Raw genomic sequence first — 22,613 nt, forward strand, 5'->3', positions numbered from 1 at the left:
GTATATTACACAAGTACACCAAGACCACATATCTGTTACAGCAGTCGAGGATATACAGAGAGCTCCAAGGTGAGATCCACAAAGCATTACAATTCCTAATCAATTGGAACTTGAGGAAAGGTTTCTCTTGAAAAATGTGGAAATGTGCATTGTGGTTGTACACTTAAGAGGCTGCCAAAACCTCTGCATTGCCTTTCTTTTAATAGAATAAAAATCAATCATGATTCAGATTTTTTTTTTTTTTTTGGTAAATCAAGCCTCACTGCTTGTCCCACTGTAAAATACTTTCTCCTCTTGTGCATAAGGCACAAGAATGCGGGGGATACCAGAAACATTTTAAGCTTTCAAAATGCTCCTTGGTATTCATTATCTCCACCTGTCTGCTAAGATCTGATAATGGTCCTACTTTACCCTGTAATTCAAGTCAGGAGTCACCTTTGTGTAGATGGCAACAAGAGGAGTTTACTAAACCTGCACATTTCATACACTGAAGTAACAGAAAAAGTGACTTTTATCTACAAACAGTTCTTGATACCTGGACAATTTTGTCCTAAGAAAAGGAAATCAAAGATTGCTTGCAAGGACAACAGCAACAAAATTTCCCTAACAGAGCAGATCGACCAAAAATGCTTATGAATGTAAAAACATTTCTTCAGAGAAATATTTTATTCAGTGATCAAACTTGGTGAGTTATCACAGTTCCATTGTCACATTTAATCCAAAACTGCTGGAGATTGAAAGAGAAAATTCCCCTTTTTCTGGAAGCTTCACTGTTTGATTTGAACTCATTCACTGTTTTGCCAACTTTAAAGACAGACCTAGTATTTTGTCATTTTTTCACTATTTTTGTTCTTAATTTAGAGAATATTTAAAAGGTACCCTTGAAAAAAACATTTTACATATCAACACTTTTTTTACATAGTTAAGGTTTATTAATTGGAATTTTTTTCTTACTTAAAAAAAATGCATCTGAAGCTTTTATTACATACTTGCACATACATTCTGAGGAAGCCAGACGGGTTGGTTAGTATGCTGGTTCCTGCAACACCCTCATTTTTAGCTTAGATTCAGTTATAAGTAATGAAATTTTTAAGAATTTTATTTTCCCTCATATGAGCTGAAGGAAGACTTCAGGCCTGCTTCAAGGCAACCTACAATGTTCTCAACTTAAATAATTTCTGAGGAAACAATTCACCTTCCTTCTCTAATAAAAGTTTAAGACCAAAGTGTAAAGACAAGAGTCAGAACACAGCTAGACAAGCCTTGTTTTCTCAGCTGTAAAACAAATGGAAGCAATATGGCCAGCTCAAAGCATGGCTACTTGCCATGGCTACTCTTGCCCTCACGTTTTCCTCTCAAACATCCCAAGAGAACAAACAGACAATATCAGAGAAATAACCAAAGTTTAAAATAACTCAGCAATGAAAAACACTTTACCCCAAATCAACTCCCCAGTCTGGTTCCCAGGGTAGACTGTATCGCTGCAACTCTGAGGGCAGAACAGAATCAGGAAAATGGGGCAGTTCTTGAGAAACTGGCACTGCCATGAAAAACCTTCCAAAACTAAGCCCTTTGCATGATCTCTCTGCTCTTACTTCTGTTGAAAGCAAGAGCTGTAAATCTGATTTTGTCTCTGTTTATAACAGTGGCCATTGCATAATAAGTTCTGAAACCATTTTCCTGACAAGCATTTTTTTTCTATTTTATTAATATCCTGTGATCAAGGTTCAGTAAATCCACATCTCTGTAGGTGTTCCATCCTGTTAGTCCTCTTCTTAATCCCACTAAAGAAACCCTTCTTAAATAATTCAGTTATCATGCTATGAAAGGATGCACAGAATAAGTCAATAAATAAGTGAAATAGTGATAAATGAAACTGCATTTTTATATTCTAACAGGAAAAACACTTCAAGAATGTTAAAAGGTATTGCTGACTTGAAACTGCAAAGCATGAAATGATGTTTAATAAGTATTATCTGCAAAAAAATTTCAATTTGTATTCTGTTATACAAATATTAAAGAAAAAAAAAAAAGACCCATACGGATCATTTGTGTAATTCCCATACGTACTTCCTCAATATGTCATCTAAGTTTGAGTAAGCATATGAAGGGAAATGAAAGGAAAATTCAGGGAGAACTTGTTTTCATGTATCATACACCAGTACAAATCTGTTATTGAGGAACTTGAAGTCTAAAAAAGCAAAACAAAAGACAAAATGCAGTTCAGTTTAAGTACAAGTGAAACTGAGCTTATCAGATTAGATAAATGCATCATTTGCTAATCCTCAGAGGGGAAAATCTGCTTCTGAGATCACCATTGAAATGTGTCAAGTACAGACAATATATTAAATACCTAAGAGAAAAGTAAATAATGAAGCAATATTGTATTTAATCTTGTGTCCCTTTTTATTACAATTAATGTAGTCTGCAGGATGCCAAGTATTTGGAATTATAACAGAAATGCTACCTAATGATCCCCTATTATTCAGAATTTAATGAGAAGAGCCATATCCTCAATTCTGGCTTGAAAATTAGTAGACTGCCAAGAAGGCATGAAAAAGTAGTGGAGCTGACTAAATATTTATATTGTCTGTTTGCACAGTCTGCATAGTCACCTGAGAGAATGTCTCCTTTTGATGACACAAAAGAAAGAAAAAGGAGATACTTCAGTTTGCAAACAGGTCCCAAAGAGCAGGGGAAATCCCTCAGTTTATACTCTCTCTGCTAGACTGCCCAAGGGGTTGTGTCATGGGCATGTGAGAGTTATGATTAGCTCCTAAAAACCCCAAGTACTTCTTGAACAGGATGGTGCATGCTAAGTGGAGTAATTAAAAATACTGTAATGCAGTACTATTATGTTTGATCAGCTATGCCTACAGTAAGGATTAAGAGGAATGCCCAGCACAGGCCAGCAAAAAACACTTTCCTTCGCACTTATCAGGACTGACAGCCCTGACTGAGGAAAAAGCAACTGTCCCTCTTACCTGCATCATAAGATAGGCCAGCAAGCAGCAGAATCCTGCAACAGGTGCTTCCAGAGCTTGGAGTTCCTCCATCCCGTCTTGAAGGTGAAAGCATGCCAGAAATGTACTATACCGTTGCTTCTCCACGTCAGGCCCTTTGGCAAGCCACAGTGTTTTCAAATTAGGTGTTCCACCTATAAAAGAAATCCATTATTTTATTTTGGCAGCAACAAGATGAAACATGTCTACCTCATTACAATCTGAAAGGAAATGACTGCTCTGGCAGGAAAGGAAATGAAATGCTCTTGGCACTTGCCAGGACCACAGAGTCAAAAATAAAATGTATTTGACAAAACTTGTGTTTAAAAAAAAAAAATAACAAAAAAAATGGCCTGTAATTTAAACCAAATTTATTGAATACAGGCATGTTAAAGCAGAGTGGACTGAATTCAGCCCTTACAATAACATACTCAACCTGAGACAGCAAGCATTTAACCTAAGGGTGAAGTTTGCCTGCAAGTGTGTTCTTTCCCTTGGGAATGCACAGCATTAAAGGAGGCTCACTTCATCGTAAAACAGTGATTCAGCAGAGAACCACTAGGTCTGTTTTTCTCTTTCTCTGCTGGAGTTAATGTATCAGGGGTCCCCAAAGGATGCTCACACTGTCTCCCTCATTGTCACCTGTTTCAATGAACACCTATGCCACTCGGTGGAGAGCAGGCACTCTCCACTAGGCACTGCATGGGTTTGGCTCCTCTGCAGCATGTTCCAGTTTGGGAACAAAAACCAAGGCGATCTGGTATTTTTCACTTCCTAGGCTACTGTATGTAACACTGTTGCAAACACACACAAAAGAACTGTCATCAGTTATGAATAATGGATCTTTCCAGACTCTCTCTAGTATCATTTATACTTGTCTCTAAATCCTTAATATTTACACCATGCTGCCATCTCCAGCTTGTGACACATGTGGGCTAATGCAAAATTTGCCCCTCATTTAAATTGCATTTAATCTGTTATCAAAATAAACACTAAGGCACGTGAAATAACAGAACAGAGAACTGGTTATGCCTGAGAATCTCAGTAAAAGACAGAATTGTACCATAAAGTACGGCTGCTTCTGTAGTTAAATAAAATGAGGTGTGAATTTTAAATGTGGACTAATTAAGCTACATTTGGTAACACCTCTTCCTTTTTTATGTGACATGCAGCAGCTGCAGACCAGTTAGGAACACTTGGTGATAATAAATGGTTAAAGTGACAAGGTGCTGAAATCTACATAGATGATGTTTATTTAGCCAGGAAAGCCCATTAACCAAATGGTACTAATCCTTTGGAGACGGGGAAACTAGAAGAAAAGTTAGTATTTTCTTTCTTTATCTCCCTGATGGATGTTTCCTTTACTATTTTCAAGGCTAACTCTCCTGACAAAAGTTTTAACCATAAAAAGAACTACTATCATAAAATCCCTAAGTTTCTAACCTTATTTCTAAGGGAAATGTATTATTAAGAAAAAAAACCACTTGCTTGCTTGGAGGTAGAAATGCAGAAAAGAGATAAAATAAATAGTGGCAGTGAGTGGAGAGTAGTACAGACAGCACAGTAAGACTCACATTACTGATTTTGATATTGGAAATTGCTGCCTTAAGTAAAAAAAGAACAGTAGAGACTGACTTCCAGGAAGAAAATTAAATATAACATGCACAAAACAAAAAAAAAGGCCAACTTTTGCTACCAAGCCTAAGCAACCCTGATTGCTGTACATGGGTAAACATGAGTTTAAACTATTTGAGTTTACCCATGTACCCATGGTAAAGTCAAATAGTTTTGATGGTTTCTGCACCATCAAAAGAGATGATACAATGAAGAGATGAAAATAAGAGATATGCCAAGAATCAGTCAAAAGAAAAGTTCTCTTTTTCATCCAGGGGCATACTCAATAACAGAAATCCTTCCTTCTTCAGAGTAAAACTATTAACTTTGTCGATATTCAAGGCTACAGATCTATATTGAGAGAACTCAAAAAAAAATTCAAGACATCTCTCCCATAAACAGTTTCTTACACTTTCAGAAACATCTACTTGTGCCTGGGAATAAAAAGGTACAGATAAATTATGAGTTATTTACCCTGGGAAAGAAAACCTGATGCTGTCTCCTTTCGGAACACACCAACAAAAGGCACTTTTTTTTTCTGAAGGGTTCTCTTCTTCAAGTAATAAAATTCCATGTAATACCTAAGACTAATCTATTAAATCAAATGAAAGATAAGTAAAACAAAGAAACAAATATCCTAAAGTTTAATGACTGTCCCATCATACATGTAGTCCACAGCAGATCTAAGATTCATCTGTGGTAGACCCTCAAAGTGTTCTCTGCTTTACACACATCCTCACTACATTATTTACAGTAATTAGAAAACATTTCTGAAAGAGAAATTTACTTGGATAGGCAGGAGAAATATTATATTTTCTGAACATGTCTATACATTTACTAAATTAACCTGAAAAACAACCAAAACTGAGTAACAAAAGGAAAAAACACCAAAACATATTTATATGTACCTAATTGAAACATCTTTACTATAAAGATTAGTAATGATAAAACTATCCATTGGGATTGTAGGAACCACAATCTCCCATGAATTACACAAACATATGCAAACATAATTACTCTCAACATGCACAAAATTGTGTGAAAACCATATTCAGCACTATGTCAACTGCAGTCCTCAGGTACCTCAAGAAGAGGAGCTTTAAAAAGACCTCCATGGACGTGAGATATTACTTGCCTAAACACAAAACCAGACAACACACAAGTTAAAAAAAAAAAGCATGGACAAATCACTTTTTACCTTTTTCCTTTATACTCACACATTATCATACAGAAAGCAGCATGAAAAACATAAGCACTTCAAGGGACTACATAAACATTTATTTAATCTGTCTGAATTTCAATAATCGATTTATGGATATGCAATACATGCAAAAGTTGTGGAATACATTAATTCTATTATAATATAATTCTATTAATTCTATTATATCATCTAACTCAACACTTAAACAAAGGTGATCCTCACATTTGTAGCAACTTTAAACACACCATTACTGTGTATATAGATGTATAATAGCAAATGTTAATGTATATTTGAAGTAATGACTATTGAAATTTTATTTTATAACACCAGTAATAGAACTTTAATACTTCTTCATTTTTACACGCTCATGTAAATACCAAGCAATAAAAATAAGTTTATAAAAATGTACTTGCTAGGAACATTCAACAGTAACTTCTCAACAACTGTGGCCAAAAAACTCAAATGCCAATTAAATCTGACCATTAAAGACAGAGACAGCATTTTGAACTTAAACATATCCATGACACATTCATGAAGGATGCAATGATTAGAATACTGAAAGTACATCCAAACTCTGGTATGAAACTACAATATCCTGTGCATTGTCAGAAATAAAATGAACAGAAGAATCTATACATTTCCAGCAAAGCCTTTAGAACTTTTTCTGCTCCACATAAACTGCAGACATATCAAATATAGCTGCTATGTTCACAAGATATGGATGTGAAACAGTATTTTCCTAGATCATGGATCTTCTAACAAAATTGATTTGCCAGTGACATTTTTTATCAATGTAAGTGCTGCTCTGTCAATGTGTGTAAATCATGATCATATTGATTTAAGTGAAAAAGAAACATTCTAGAAGGAAGGAAGAGACACAGACAATGCAAGCAAGCACAGATGCTAATTCAGAAGACTGTTTCTCAAAAATAAAAAATATAGTTAATACATACTATATTTTAAATATATTTTAAGTTATCATCTTACTTACCATCCTGCCTTTAGGATTTGATATTTTGTTTTTAAAAAAAGCTAACATTCAATCTATAACCTGCAACCTTTCCAGATGCAAGGCACTTCTGCTGTTTTATACACACACAAAGTTAGTAGGAATTCTACTTTTTTTTTTTTTTTTAAGATCAATGCAAAATTTAAAGTATTTATCATTATGTACACTATAGTTTAAAGTTCACAGTTTCTTTAGACTTTTTGATCTAAATCAAACTGGAAGAGAGTCAGGATTTTCCATATATTCTCAGTACAGTTCTAAGGTAGTTTTCATGATCAGGTTATCATATTTTTTCAAACTAAAAAAAAAAAAAAAAAAAAAAAAAGAGCCTTCCCAAATTAATTGCACTTTTGATGTTTCAAATAGGTTTTTGGTAAAATTCTTTTTTGTCTTTTTGAGTAACCTGATCTTGATTGACAGCCTTGAACTCTAACTTCCTAAAACAACTTTAAATTTAGCTCTAAATAAGATCCCTGTCTGAAAAATGTGATGTGCTGTTGAGAACCTTATTTGGTGAATTAGAAAGTCATGCTGTGGAAAATCAAAGATACATGAGCGAATGTAAGGCATACAAATATGGACTGCAAAAATTTTAGAAAAATATTTGTCTGCTGAAGGAATGACAACAGAGCACTAAAAATAAACACTAAAAGTCCTCCTCCCGTTTTTTAATAGTCTGCTTAAACAGCCTTTCATTACTGAGTTAGTAAAGATTGTATCTGAGAAGATTCTGTTTTTATAAACTCCACTTATGTGGTTGCTATAAACAAACACACTTAAAATCCTGTTTATTGTCAACATGAAGGTGTGTTCTATGTGTTGTATGTTTGCAGAGCTATAGAACCAGAGTACAGGAGATTAAGTGGATTCTCCAGTAAGGGAGGAAGGAAGTTTACTATCTGGGATGGAAAACTTCACAACAATAAATACAGCACATTTGCCAGACAATTTGAAATGTAACGACATAGGTACGGTTTGTACTTTGTTGAGTTTTGTTTCCTTGTTTTGCAGCATGTTCCCAGACCACTGTATGCTGAAATAAAACAGTTGCACAGGACAGACTGATCAATTTTCACTCTGCATATTCATATTCCATTTGGAAAATTTCACAGCAATTTCTTGCTATCATAAAGCCAATTAGATAATCACTCTCCTAATATTGTGTCAGGGGTACTGGACAGTGAAAGTACTGTATATAAAATAAAAACTCTTTTGTACTTTGTCTATATAACCTATTTCTTTCTGAACAATCCTTTAAAAAGGATTTTGAAAAGGCTGATATCTAAAAAGCAACTGGTGTTCCTTCATCTTTGATTTCAAAGGCTCTCATTAAATATATGAGTTTCAAATATGAAAATATATGTGTAATCTTGGATATTGAAAAAGAAAATTTACTATAAATTTACAATGAAGTGCCTGCATTTCAGCTTCTGAATTTGGATTTAGACCAGATCAGCACAAGGACTGCTACAGAAGGCTCTGGATGCTGTGGGAAGATGCACTGGTAATTACTCTCCAAAAGCTGGGTAGATGGTAACTTTTCTTAACAAGATATCAATGCTATTGTGTATCAGTGGAACAAATACATTTTATGCCAAAGACTAGAAAAATCCCTGAGCTGCTGATCTATTTGCTAACAGATGACAGAGAGAGAGAGAGCTGTGAGACCAAGGATGACTACAACTGCATGGACAAATGAACACTTAGAATGATTTTCTCCTTGACATAATAAAATTGTTTACTCCCCATCCTAAACTAATACTGCATGATACAATTGTCTATATACATACACACAATTATATATATACAGTGCTCAATCTTTTCACTGAAATGTATGATACTTCCTCATAAATGTAGCACATTTCTCATAACTCCAATTTCACGAAGATTCCTTCACTAAGAGTGCTCATTAATGTGGTTTTTTTACTAAAGGGAAGAAGATAAAACCACACAATATACTTAAGGCTTAAGAGAGCAGAAACAGCTTCACAGAAACAGCGTTGGGGTTTTGTTTTTGTTTGTTTGTTTGTTTGTTTTTTGGTTTTTTTTGTCGGTTTTTTTTGGTGTTTTTTTAATTAAAAGCTGGAATCTCTCTCTGGGTTGTCAGAGATTATATAAAAATTACTCCTTTTACATTTTCCACTGTTCTCATTAACACAATCTGTCAAACAGCTTAAAGGATGAATTTTAATATGGACCTACACACCACTTATCCTGGCCTCAGAGCAGTATTTAGAACTTCTAAGAAATTGTCTGCATTTTAGAACTCATGTTTGAATTAGCACTGGGTTTAACAAGACGCAGCAAAAACATGTATCTCAAAGTTGAATCCTATTATAATTACAAAGGGTAATTAAAAGCAACTACAAGCATGCAGCACTTTAGCTCCTTGTTCTCCACAGTCATCCTGGATTCTATATCAAACATATGATGGACTGTCCAACCTCATTTCAGTGAAATGGTTCTTTCAGCTTAAATTAATATACATTTTTATTCTACCTGTAACAGAAGGTTGTACAGGTTGTATCAGGTCCGGCTGCTTGAGAGGATTTCCAAAATAGACAAACCACTCTTTTACCAAAGGATAGGTTCCACCTAAAGACAGAATTGGAGCAGTAAGTCAAATGCAAGTATTGACACTACTGTAACAGCCGGAATAAGCTGTGATCAGGGTTCTAAATAGAAGGTACTTCTTGATGATTTGTTTGCTCAGCTTTAGAAAAAAAAAACCAAGAAAAAATTGTTTCAGTATCTTTATGACAAATCATCAGAACAAATAAAAAGAGTTTCAATTACGTACTATAAACATAAGTTTGGACTGTGGAACTGCAACCAAAACTGTAAATACAAGAGTCTGTGGAAAACATTCTGAAACAGGCTTAGGCCTTCCCACCCCAAGGCAGCTCAGGAAGCTCTGGAGGCACGTGGCATAATGCAGGGACCTGCATGAGCTATCTCAAGTCTCTCAGCGCTGTCATGCTGCCACATATCCAGGCAGAGCTTAATATGATTCCCCTCCCAACTTGCCCTGACATTTCCTGTGTCAGGGTTTGAGCCAAAATCTTAACAGGGAGGCCTTGATGGCTATGTGAAAGCTGACAGCAATGGAGTCATCCCACCATCAGATGCAGAGCTTTTACAACCCATTGTTCCAGACCTTTTATGAAGCATAAAGGAATTGTTCATACATAATACTTCAAGTGGCGTTCCTAGTCCCTAACCTCAACCCTGCTCAGTTCCCCTAAAGATGCCCTTAAATTAAAAATTTCACTACAGGAATTGTGTATCTAACTACTTGATGCTTAAAAAAAAAAAAAAAAAAAAAACAAACAAACCAACCCTCAGAAAACAAACCAAGCATTTAAGAATTTTTGAAATGCAGACTATACAATTTATAATAGTCAGCTCAAAATCATTCCAATGCAAGTCTTCATTAAAAAGAAAAACAAACATAGAACCAGTGCTACTATCGATGGGGCTTCTCATTCTATCCAGATTTTTGCTTATGGTACCCATGTCATAGTGCCCTAAATTTCCCCTCCATAGTTTGTTAAACAGTGTGAATTAAAAAGGTTTAGCTAGTCCTGAGCACTTGGAATAGTGTTTTCAAATTTTTTTCCTTTCCTTGTCCCTTTCCAGATTTACAGGATTGCATCTCTAATTTCTTCCAGCTCTCAACCAATACTGAAGCCACTATCCTTAAAAATTCCTGCCTTTTATCACCAATTCCAATCTCCCTGAAATTTACTGCACAAGTATTTTTGATGCCATGTTGTGAACCCTAATCAAAGACTTACCCTAGATTAAAACAAACCAAACAAATCTTTCCAACACTGTCCTCTCCTTGTCCACCCAAAAAGGTTTTGTCACATAATTTCCTGGTCTCACTCATAGCTCAATGCTGGAAACAACTGTTGACATTAATGAAAAAGTACTGTGCTATGGTGCAAGGGCAGAAATTCCTCAGATGTATTTCTAGTGTCAGGGGTAAGAGAAGGGAAAAAGAACACTACAAAAATCTGTTTTATAACTTCCTTCCTTCCTTCCTTCCTTCCTTCCTTCCTTCCTTCCTTCTCCCTCCCTCCCTCCCAATGGGTCTGCAGCACAAACTCCCAAAAAAGGTGAGGGACTGAAGAACCAACACATGGAGTATGAGCGACCGTGTTACACATGACTTGCCGTGCTTATATACTCAAAAACCAATGACATTAAAAATAAAATTTAAAATGCCTACACTAGAGGGGGGGAAATACTTAAACTGTACATTCCAATAGCTGAATAATCTCACATCTTGATTATAAATCATTGTCTATGATAATGTTATTTCATGAACAAAACCCTTCCATTAAATAACCCAAAGTCACTATCAGAAACATTCTGATGTTTTAACATTCGGTTTTAAGACTTAGTGTGTGGATTACTCTGCTTTATTCAATTTATTCAGCACACTCAGACTCCTAAATTTTAGCCTGGTTTCTTAAGGAGGCAAACCTAATACAATTAGGACATCTGTCTTATAATTAATTCATGGATGCACTGCTCAGCTTCAACTAAATCTGCCAAAGGAGAAGTGATTTCAAATGGATTAAAGTCCTAAACATTTTGTGAAATGGAAGACTCAGGTGACAGAGGGATTCTATTAGAGCACCAACTGAAAGAAAGGCAGGAAAGTCAACTTACCTGTTGTATCCAAACAGACTGAATGGCAAATCAATACACAAATAGCCGTAGAAGAGCTAGAGATGAGAGAAAAGGTAGACGGGAAGGGCAGGAAGCAATAGGGAACATGCTTAGGAACACCATATACTGCAGGAGGGAGTTGTCAAGGACATAAGGAGATGTGAAGATGGTATAAAGAAGCATGGAAATAGAAAAACTTTGCTGGTGAGAAGCATTGCTCTTTATGAGTTCCACAACTCACAGAAAAACATATCAAAATATGTCTTGATTCTAAATACCAGTGAGAGATTATTTTTGACATCAACCATTGAACTCATGCACAGTAAAAAGGGAAGTTGACAGGAAGTCTACAGTTTCATTCTTTTAATGTTTGTAAATGTAGGTACAGGACATAGCACCACATCAGCTGAATGCTTTTCATTACTATAGCCCATTAGTAACAAACATATATCACTGTTCACATAAACAGCCAAATAAATATAGCTGAAAGCAAGGTCCTGCAAACTGACAGCCCATTAACATACAAAGAACAAAGTGGAGATATGATTTCTAAAAGTCAACCCGCTCTGCATGGAAAAGTCTTGGGGAAAAAAACCCACTAAGTTTTCAAACTTTTTTCCCCACAATGCATATAAAGAATATCACCAATGAAATGAAAAAAAAAAAAAGCAGTTCATTTGTTTAAATAAATTCTGAATGACCTGTGAAAGCACTGCTTAGGCAGCCTAAGGAAAGCTTCAACTACGTGCAAACCACGAGAGAGTTGGAAAATGTTATGTGTGTTCCTCTATACCTGCAACAACCCCAGCTCTCCAGTGCGGTCACTGGTGATAACTGGCAAAAGTTCTGCTAAGGGATTGTTTTTGACAGTGTCAAAGCAAGGATCAGTCTGGCCTGCTAATGTTAGAACTGGGAGTGATGCCAGGACTTCGAGGAGCTGGCCATGGGCTCAGGCTACATTACATAACCTCCTAATTGGCAGTGGACATGCAGGTGCAGGTATCTTCATGGAATGTGTTAGTGCCAAAACCTGCTGGCTTTGTTCTGAACCCTTTGCACACATAAGAAAGCTTGGCTGGCCTATCAGGGTGTATTATTTACTGTTATTTTCCCCTCCTACTTGAATTTTTCCAGAAGTACTTTTTTCTCAGAAAGATTCCAAAGTGTTGACCATTTCTATCACTGCATGCAATATTTCACATATTGATCAGAATGGCTCAATTAACTACAAATGGACTTTTGAAATACAGAGACAACAAATGCCATGTTGTCAGAATCACCATCAGCCCCCTATTTATTTCTGTAGGGTCAAAAATAAGGCTTTGATTCTCAAACATTTCCAAGAGTAAAGGTACACACACCACAGACCAAACTATACCAAAGATAGTGTTATACAAGCAATTCTTTCAGCAGCTCTGCTACCTTTAACAGGCAGGCACTGATTTGCTCATTCCTGCTCCCTGCCATTCCCTCGGGGTGTTTCAGCACAGCTGCCTGTGGCTACACAGAGCCAGATAGGGAAACAGACCAGGTTAGTTACCTGACTACAAAAAAGGCAGGGAAGAGAGACAGAGGCTATTTTCAGTTTCTCAAACTAGGCCACCACACAGCTGCACAAACAGCTGCAACAGCACAACTGAGACGATGTGCAAGGATTGAAATGAGTGGCTGTGCAAGAAAATGATTTAAAGTGGCACTGATAGCAAAAGCAACACATCCCACTATGACTCCAGGCAAAGTGGCATGGTATGGGCTGATAGCTTCAAAGGATATGACATTCTGCTCCTATGCATTTGTTGGTCTCTTAAGCACCCTTGGAAATCACAATCTAGACATTCAGAACTCACAGTCTCTTGTTTCAGAGGAGGGCAACCAGTTTACATTAGCTTTAACCTGTTCTTACTAAAACTGTAACCACTGCTTTTACTAAATTTTGGCTGTTTTGCCAATTAACAGTAAGTAAGCAGACCTGCAAACTGCAAAGAGGTCAGTTTCCACCATATTTTAATTGACTATATTAAGGAGTAAAAAAGAGGATCACTAACACATGCATGACCACTGCAAACTAGAACAAACATTGTGTAGAGTTAGTCGAGTTAGCTTCAAATGTGCTACATCAGCAGCTGTATAATGGTGGCAGACTCCACATGGACTAATTTAATTTGTTGTCTTGTTCCAGTAAACTCTTTTATAATGCTAATCCAATGTCATTCTACATTATACTACAACCTACAGACAGTGTAGACTACTTCTTCCCATCCTATCCCTTATCAAATTACAAAAAGCAGTCAACTTGACCTCATCTGAGGGAAACTGGCAAATTCTACTTATTTTGTAAAGAACAAAGCTTCTTTGTAGTTCTAGCAGTGAATCCATAAAAACTAATGCTTACACATACCTATGCATTCCAATACAGACTGTGACTAATGACCTACACTCTTGACTTAGAAGCAACTATACACTGGAATAAAAAAATAACTCATGAACTACTAGGAAGTGACATGGTTAAAGCAGTTAGAGGTAGACACATGCATTGAAAATGCAGATTTAATAGAGGCACCCATGCAGACACAATCTACCTACCTTTCTGGAAGGGTTAAGGACTGATTTTCTGAACTATGACTTAGTTTAGAAAATTATCTTTAGAATTGGAAGCCTGAACTGAGAATAAATAACCCACGCTATCTGTGGTTTTATTCTAAAATCACTTCCTTAAAAGAAGACAACTTTCACATTAAAATTTCATTTTCAATATGACTCTAAATAAACGCTTCTGTATTTCGATTCTAATCTTCTCTGAGTACTAAACCCACTGTAACACAAATGCTAACCTGCCTACTACCCTGCCATCTTGCAGCAACAGCTGTTAATTAGGAATTTTGGTCTGGGTGTTTCTGAAAACATCAATGAATATCCTGCTGTTTAGATGAATAAGTAAAACCCAACCAAGTTATAATTATCTACAAAATTTGGAGGCACTACACCAAAAAATGAAAAATGACAGATGTGCATGATTACTGCTGAGATTTTTGTTAGTCTCTCCAAATCGCTATGTAAACTCTGATTCAGTTTTTCCTATTATAGCACAACTTCAGCCTCTGGCTGCTGAGGGAAATCATGTACTTAATTACCTTTTTGTGCCTTTCTAAGCAAATAGTTTGAATATTAGGTTTGATGGCGGTGCACTTTCATCAATAAAATTTAAAGCAATTACCATGGAGAAATCAACACATTCAAAAGAATAAAGTTCAGTACACTTTTAATTTTCAACTCACTGGCTGAAAGACACTGTAAAGATAACACTTAACTAATGGAAGTCTTAAGAACATGAAATTGGTCCAATGATGTGAATAAAGAACTCTCTGTCTTCAAGGAGATGAATGCAAGCACAGATATAAGTACTTGCTACCGAATCTGTTTATACCACTGGATAAGGAAATCATATTTTCTAGCACTTGGATGAAAGCACTAATAATAGCTGGCATGACTACTTGCATTTGTATTATTACAGTAACTGTATTTGACTACTCTGAAAATTGCAGACTTAAAATCAACAGAAGGTAAAACTTTAACAGTGCATTATTGTTCTGTAAAAGTGTATTACAACTCACTAATTCATCCAGAGCCACACTTGTCCAAGCAACATTAGGTTTCATATACCTTCAAACTTTCAAAAATCTCGTAAAGACCATGGCTTTGCTCAATCTTTTGATCATTAACAACTTTCACAACTTCCCATTTAGCAAGGAAAAAAGCTCAAATTTTTAAAAATCACTTTAAAAGCACTGACATGGAACAGCATATAGAAAAAGCCCCACAATTTCACTCACACATTTTCTCTTACTTCCATAAGAATTATATTTCAGCTGCTAAGAGTTTTTATCCTAAATGCATTTTCTATCCTAAATGCTGATAGAGCCACTGAAGCAATGAATTCAATATTTCATATTTCAAATTTGAAAGTATAATGGTGTAAGTAGTTTAATCCTTACCTTTTCCAGATTCCAATAAGATTGAATAAATATGCTGACGAGCAGGGCGGTAGATAAGTGCCTGTCCAGGAATCTCTGTATCATAGTCATCTTCCAAGGAGTTGCTGCACTCAATCTCTCCATGACTTAGGATATTGAAGATCGAATAATTTTCAGATTGGATATGCTGTTCTTTAGCTAACTGTTCATTCAAAGAAGGAAGAAGGCATTATCTCCAAAATTAAGAAGAATCAAAAAGTAACAAAATGTATTCACTGTTTGAGGAAATAGATATTTCTCCATCAATAGAAATGAGGGAATATCCAGGGAGGGAACAAATGCTTTTTCAAATAACACCAGTATAGTATATTTTCAGACATCCATCTTTCTGTGGACAGGAATCCGCCGGAAAACCATGATTACCTTTCTTAGCCCCACCTTCAATTCTTAAAATTTAAGACCTTGAACAACAGTTTTCTAGAAAGTAATTATTCTTAAAATTAATTCTGAATTCCAGCATAGCTGCCCTCCTTTTGTCACCTGAAAAAGTATTTTCTTTCTTTAAACAGTGAGTGAAGGCACAACAAAATGCAAACTTTCAATTCTATTGCAAGATGAACTATATAAGACAGCTGTAGTTCTTTCCTGACCTGACTTGGTGTAAGCTTACATTCTGGTAAAATTAGAATACTTAATTTTACCACACTTTTACTTTGCAATAGTTCTCCACCATGAAAAGAAATGCCATCTACTCCAGTGAGGAAAACCAGGCCTGCAGGCATGTTGCTGAAAAGCAGAATTAACAGCATCACCCAGGCTGGACATTAATCACGCACTGTATGCAGACACATCTGGCTACAGCAGCTGGCTACAAGCAACCTCAGTACCAGCAAGGTCTGCTGGTCTGGAACAGCCTAGGTGAGAAAGCAACAAGGATGCTCTCAGCATCATTCTGTTCTCATCAGCACAGAATTCCCACCAGTAACACTGGCCATCTGGATTGGCCAAGTGCACACACAGACAGACCTTCTACTTCACAACCCCAGACCAAAACTCAGGGTGTTCAAACAGCTGAGCAGAGTGAATACTTCCATGGGGTGCCACTAACAAATTGTCCAGGACCTGTGCCATATGGTGAGTAGGCACTGACGTTTCTCTGCTCTGCACTCCCTGCATGTGTCATGCTAGTTTTACTGTTTGGGTTGTGCCATACAGCTGCAGCTACCACAAATTCTTTCACCAGGAGTTACTGGACCACTGGCTGGAAACAAATTCACTATTTCTGCAGAATTCCAGTATCTGCAAACCCGGGAACTCAGCAGGTCAAAGCTGCAGTCATTGATTGGGTAATTAGTGATCAAAACTAATTCTACTGTCATACTTTCTATGTACAGTGCCAATCAACAGAGCACTTATATGACATATTAAAGGTTTCCCTGCAATAAATACTTCAATATTCCTAATATGTGTAAACAATGTAATCCCCCCAAGTATACTTTTGTACAAAATCAAAAACAGAGCATCAAGTATTTCTAAGCATGATATTAATGAAGCCCTGAACTATTGCACGGAAACCAGCCACAGATGAGACCATCAACAATGCTAGTTTATTGCAATTTGTCAATAATCTACACATCCTTATGTACTGAAAAAACGACAAGCTGATTTCAAAAGTGTTGCTGTATTCAATGTATTCAATGTATTCAATGTCTGTATTTTGAAAAATATTTCTGATTCATACCTACAATCAGCTAGAAAGTTATGGCCTTCTGAGAGAAACAGAAACATCAAGCTATGCCCTCATGGTGGGAATTGAGCTTTGTGTGCCATTTACATGAAGTTCAGACAATGTGCAAGGTAAGCAGAACTACATATGGGTTTCAAATATGAAGCAAAGCACACACATTACATATACAAATATTTGAACACTTGTAACAAAAACAAAAGAGAAGTTAACATGTCTAACATTTTGACTGTAATTTCCTTGGCCCAGGGACTGACTTCATGTAGGATTCTTGCAGCAACGGGGAGGTGTTCTTCAATGGAGTTTCTAAACATTATTATTTTATTAGAGCAGTAGCTCAGCAAGATACTTCAGAACTTCAACCCTTCAAATTAAAGACCAAGCCAAGAAATAATGAACATTTGTCATAAAGACCACACAGTACATTCTCTTAAGGAATAAGGATATTACCACTATTGTCCTGGCCATAATCCAACCTAGATAATTGCATTCTGGCTGTTTTTCCCTTGCACTTCAAGCAGAAAGAGATTTTTCAACACCTTATTATGATGTATGGCTGCTGAGTTTTAAAAATACCTTTTATTTAACTACAATAGTCAAAAGTGATATATACTCTATTTATGTGTGGTGAATATAAAAACCAAAATATATCTACAGTTTAGCTGAAATGAGCATTGCATAGGTTACAATGCAGTTATGAAATGTTTTAGTATTTTTAGAAAGAAAAATGTAAATAATATTGTTACTTTAGAGTTACACGAGGAAACAGAAAAATAGTTTTAAAAGAAAATGCTTAAGATAAGCAAGAGAAAGAAAAAAAAATTTATGTGTTTGAAGTCTCTAAGGACCTAATAAAATAGGGAGTAACAGATGGCTAATATAGGGTCTAAAATACACTTCCTTGTATAGATTTTTTAAAAAATCTCAATATGTTATCTTAATTGCCACGAATTGACAGAATTGTACTCTAGACTTACTACTATACCATAAACTCTGATGCAAGGTAGCACATTTTCTATTAGCCAGGTACACCACCCTAAGCTAATATATCCAATTTCCCAGAGTGACTCAATCTGACATACCGTATCTCACCCCAACACCAGTGCATCCCTGTCCATGTGGGATGCCATAACTAAAACTTGCTACTGCACCCCTGCCCTTTGGGAATTAACAAACCCATTGTAGTGCTTTTGGGTCATTCAGGGACAATGAAAATAAGGGTAATTTAACCTGAACCAAAAAGACAAAATACAGACGTATTGCATTTGACACTGTCCTGTATAATATCCTTGTCCCTGAACTGGAGAAGCATGGATTTCACAGATGGACCTCTTGATGGATGAGGAACTGGCTGGCTGGATGGTTGCATTGAAAGAGCTGTGATCAAGGGCTCGATGTGCAAGGGGAGGCCAGTGACAAGAGGTGTCCTCAGGAGTCAGTACTGAGACCAGCAGAGTTTAACATCTTTGTCAAGAACACGGACAGCGGGATTGAGTGCTCCCTCAGCAAGGCTGCTGGTGACACCAGGCTATGTGGTGCCATCAACATGCAGGAGGGAAAGGATCCATCCAGAGGCATCTGGACAGGTGGGCCTGTGCAAACCTCATCAATTTCAACAGGGCCGAGTACAAGATCCTGCACTTGGGTTGGAGCAATCCTGACCACAAATACAGGCTGGATGGAGAATGGATTGAGAGCAGCTCTAAGAAGGGCTTTAGGGTGTTGCTGAATAAGCTGCTTGACCTATGAGCTTGACCAGCAACATGCGCTCCCAACCCAGAAAGCCAGCTGAACTCTGGGCTGCATGCAAGGCAGTGTGACCAGCAGGGCAAGGAAGGGGATTCTTCCTGTCTACTCTGCTCTGGTGACACCCTACCCCGAGTGCTGTGCCCAGCTCTGACATCCCCAGCACAGGAAGGACTTTGACATGTTGGAGTCCAGAGGACTGCAAAGATGATCAGAGGCCTGGAGCACTTCTGCTATGAAGACAGGCTGAGAGAGCAGGGATTGTGTAACTGCAGAAGAGAAGGCTCTGGAGATACCTTAGAGCAGCCTTCAAATACCTAAAGAGGGCTGCAAAAGAGGTGGAGAGGGACTTTTCAAAAGGGTGTGTAGTGACAGGATGAGGGGAAATGGATTTAAACCAACAGAAAGTAGGTTTAGATTAGGTATAGGAAGAAGCCCTTTGCTGTGAAGGTGGTGAGGCACTGGCTTAGGTTGACAAGAGAGAAGTTGGATCATCCCTGGAAGTATTCAAGGCCAGGTTGGATGGGGTTCTAAGTAACCTGGACTAGTGGAAGTCTCCCTACTCAGGGCAGGTGTTTGGAACTAGGTTATCTTTAGTCCCAACCCCAACTATTCTATGACTCTATGACATGATTCTGTAGGAGTTTCCAGGTCTCCACCACAAGCAATTTCAACTTCTGCATTCTTAGCACAGCTACCTTTGATACCTCCATTGCAAACCACAACCAAGCAGATCACTGACCAGCTTACGGTTGACCTGTGGGTTCTCAAAGTAAAAACTAAGTCAATACACCAATCATATTAACATGGGAAATCATATAATACATGGGAAGTACATTTCTGTGCCCAGCTGCTGGCCTATACAGGAGCTGCTCCCCATTATGTGACCTACCTGACATTACAAAAAGACAAAAACTTCATTAAATATGCTGGATCTGTGCTCATATTAATGCATGCAATAGTCGTAACTGGGGCTCTACTTAACAGACAAAAGATTTTTGCACAAGCAAATTTAAATCAATAGGATTGATGTACTCATTAGTAACTTCCACTAACTAGTCATGGCAATAAAGGGATCATTAAGCTTTAAAAAACAAGTTACCTGAAAGATTTCTTTATCTTGACAGAGAGCTGATTGTTGTTGAAGGGACAACATTCGACAATTTGTTTCATTGGGAGGAACCCATGGAGACTGCTGCCCAGGCAAAAGATAAGAGTTCACCCCTCTGCAAAGCAATGTCTTGTCTGATCCCAGAGGTAGAATCTCTTCCAAGTGTTTCACGCTGCTGTACGAGCATGGAATTTTTGAGATGTAATTTGCTACAGACAGCAGTATGTTTGTTCTTCTGTTGTAGCTATTATTCCTGTGTGGACTGGTGGTTAAACATTTGTGCCAAAAGCCTTCCAACATGCTTTCTGGAACAACATCATTGCCAAGCAAGCACGCAAAGAGAGGAAGGTGTGCCAAACTAATACCCAGCACATGGCAAAGAACTTCTCGAGAGTACATAACAGTGACCAGTCTGTCCAAATGGAGGTTCTCAATGGAAAAGTAGGGACATGTGTTATAGATGAGATAGTCACTATCTTGCCCCAGAATTCCTATACAGTTGTGTTGCAAACCATATGCAGCCACCTCAAAGTCTGCCTCTTGCAATGTGCAAACTGTTTTTTGACCGAGTGATTTCAGGGCATAACGTGTAAAAGTAGGCAGAGCTGAAGGAAGGACAAACATTTCTCTCCCTGGCTGTTTCCTGTGAGTCTTGATAAACTGAAATAATCTGGCTATTTCCTCAGTATTCTTCATCCTCCGTTTGATCCACTCATCTCTCTTTTTCTCTTCTACTACCCCGTCGAAGTAAAACACCAACTTGATACCAGCTGCCATAAAAGCATTGATAAAATCCTCTAAAATGGCAAGGTACTCCCGCCACTGGCCACCGCACACCCAGGATTCTGGTGTGTACCAGCGTCTAACACAACTCATGGCATCTACCACGATAACAGGTGGGCAATCAGGATGATCAAAGCGATGCTTTTCTGCCATTTCTCTCAGATCTACTGTTTGGCATGCATCAGGGCAAACTCTTGCCACAAATCCCTGCAAGCCTCTAACACCCATGGCTGATGTCCAAAACTCACAGCAGTCTGAAAGAAGAAAAATAAAAACAACGTTCTAAGATGCAATACTGGAAAACAATGAAATTCTACAATAATATTTTTTAAAGCTGCTTGGAAGCAAACTGTTATTTTTCTGCTTTTGCTAATAGTTCATTGCCGTATCCCACTTTTAACAATTTGAAACAGTTTACTCCCCCTCTGCCAACCGAACATAAGTACTCGTTCATTTTCCCTTCCACCTCTGGTTTCCGTATCAGTGAAAAATAAAAGTATCAAGAGATTCTCCTAAGTTTGACCAAACAAAATTCACAGAAATCACTGAATAAGTAAGGCTGGAAGGAACCACAAGGCCAACCTCTCTGCTCCAGCAGGGCCATCCTAGAGCACACAGCACAAGATTGCGTTCAGACAGTTCTTGAGTATCTCCAGTGAGGGAGATTTCAGGTTAATAGCATGTAGAGAAGTACACAATACTAGAAAAACAAGACTAGATTTCGGGTTTTTATTAAGAAATATACATGCTGATGGTATTCAAAAGGCAAAGAAAGGACGTTGAGTTTACAGAGTACTGTGAATTTTAAAAGCATTCCCGAAATCTATCAGTTAAAGACAGAGTTCAGAATACCACCCTCTTTAATCACAGTTTGGTTTGGAAGGGGTTTTTCAGAACCTCTCAGGATGCGGCGGGCGCTGCGCTCAGCTCCGGTCCAGTCCGGTCCCGAGGAGCCCCTGGGCCCCGGCCCCACCGCCCGGCACTGACCCGAGCGCCGCTTCCGCTTCCCTCAGGGCAGGGCCTGCCCCCGCGCCTGCGCCCAGCGGCGGGGCGGGCCGTGCCTGTGAGGGGCCGACCCGTGCCTGTGAAGGAGGGGTCGGGCCGCTCGCTGCGGCGTCTGTCCCTGCCCGCGGGCTGCAGTCGCTCGGCATTGTACGGCCACAACGGGGTCGGAGGGGCCATTGTGCCCCCGAGAAAACCCGGCCGCCACTGAGGGACGGGGCGGGGGACATGAAAGCGTCGCGCACCGAAATCGCTTCAAACCCCCTCCCCCCCCCGAGTCGCGCTTGAGAGATTTATGTTCCCCCGGGCAGCGCGACCTTTGGCGGGGGGCGAGTTCGCTTTGTCGTGCCCGACGATTGCCAGCGGAGGAGAACCCCCGTTGTCCCCCGGGCCGCACATCCTGGGATAACGCCCTGGGTGCGGGGCAGGAGCGAGACCCGCTCGCAGCCCGCCGGCAACAGGTGGGGACCTGAATAACTTCACTCCCTTTCCGGGAGGGGGAAGAAACACGGGGGACACGGGGGAGCCCATGGGAAGATTAGATCAGATGTTACTGCCGGTGAAAAATTAAAGAGAGCGGTGCTCTGGAGAGTGCAGATTAATATATTTGGTGACTCCGAGTGCACAAAGCCTCACCATTGTGGCTGTGTCTGAATGCCTGTGAATAGGATGGAGCATATGTGGCCTGTCACCGCAGGTGCCCACATCTGTTCGTCTCCGGGCAGATGCTCTCAGAAAAGGGGGGAGCAT

General features: G+C 38.4%; 1 protein-coding gene across 2 annotated transcripts in view; it reads right to left on the reverse strand.

The window, feature by feature from the left end:
- FAM120B (family with sequence similarity 120B) overlaps window positions 1-22,613 on the reverse strand; it is a 53,089-nt gene that overhangs the window by 26,758 nt on the left and 3,718 nt on the right. The window contains exons 1-5 of one of the 2 annotated variants that reach the window (XM_041469115.1): window positions 21,849-21,863; window positions 20,070-21,115; window positions 15,499-15,679; window positions 9,326-9,421; window positions 2,985-3,157 (exon numbers count right to left, since the gene is read on the reverse strand). In XM_041469115.1, coding sequence (XP_041325049.1) covers window positions 2,985-3,157; window positions 9,326-9,421; window positions 15,499-15,679; window positions 20,070-21,089 — 1,470 coding nt within the window. In that variant the 5' untranslated portion in view covers window positions 21,090-21,115; window positions 21,849-21,863. Of the gene's footprint in view, window positions 1-2,984; window positions 3,158-9,325; window positions 9,422-15,498; window positions 15,680-20,069; window positions 21,116-21,848; window positions 21,864-22,613 lie in introns of those variants that run through there. The other variant, XM_041469106.1, reaches the window with a different exon arrangement.

The sequence above is a fragment of the Pyrgilauda ruficollis genome, unplaced genomic scaffold (genome assembly GCF_017590135.1).
Source record: "Pyrgilauda ruficollis isolate IOZ18807 unplaced genomic scaffold, ASM1759013v1 scaffold101, whole genome shotgun sequence".
Lineage (NCBI taxonomy): Eukaryota > Metazoa > Chordata > Aves > Passeriformes > Passeridae > Pyrgilauda > Pyrgilauda ruficollis.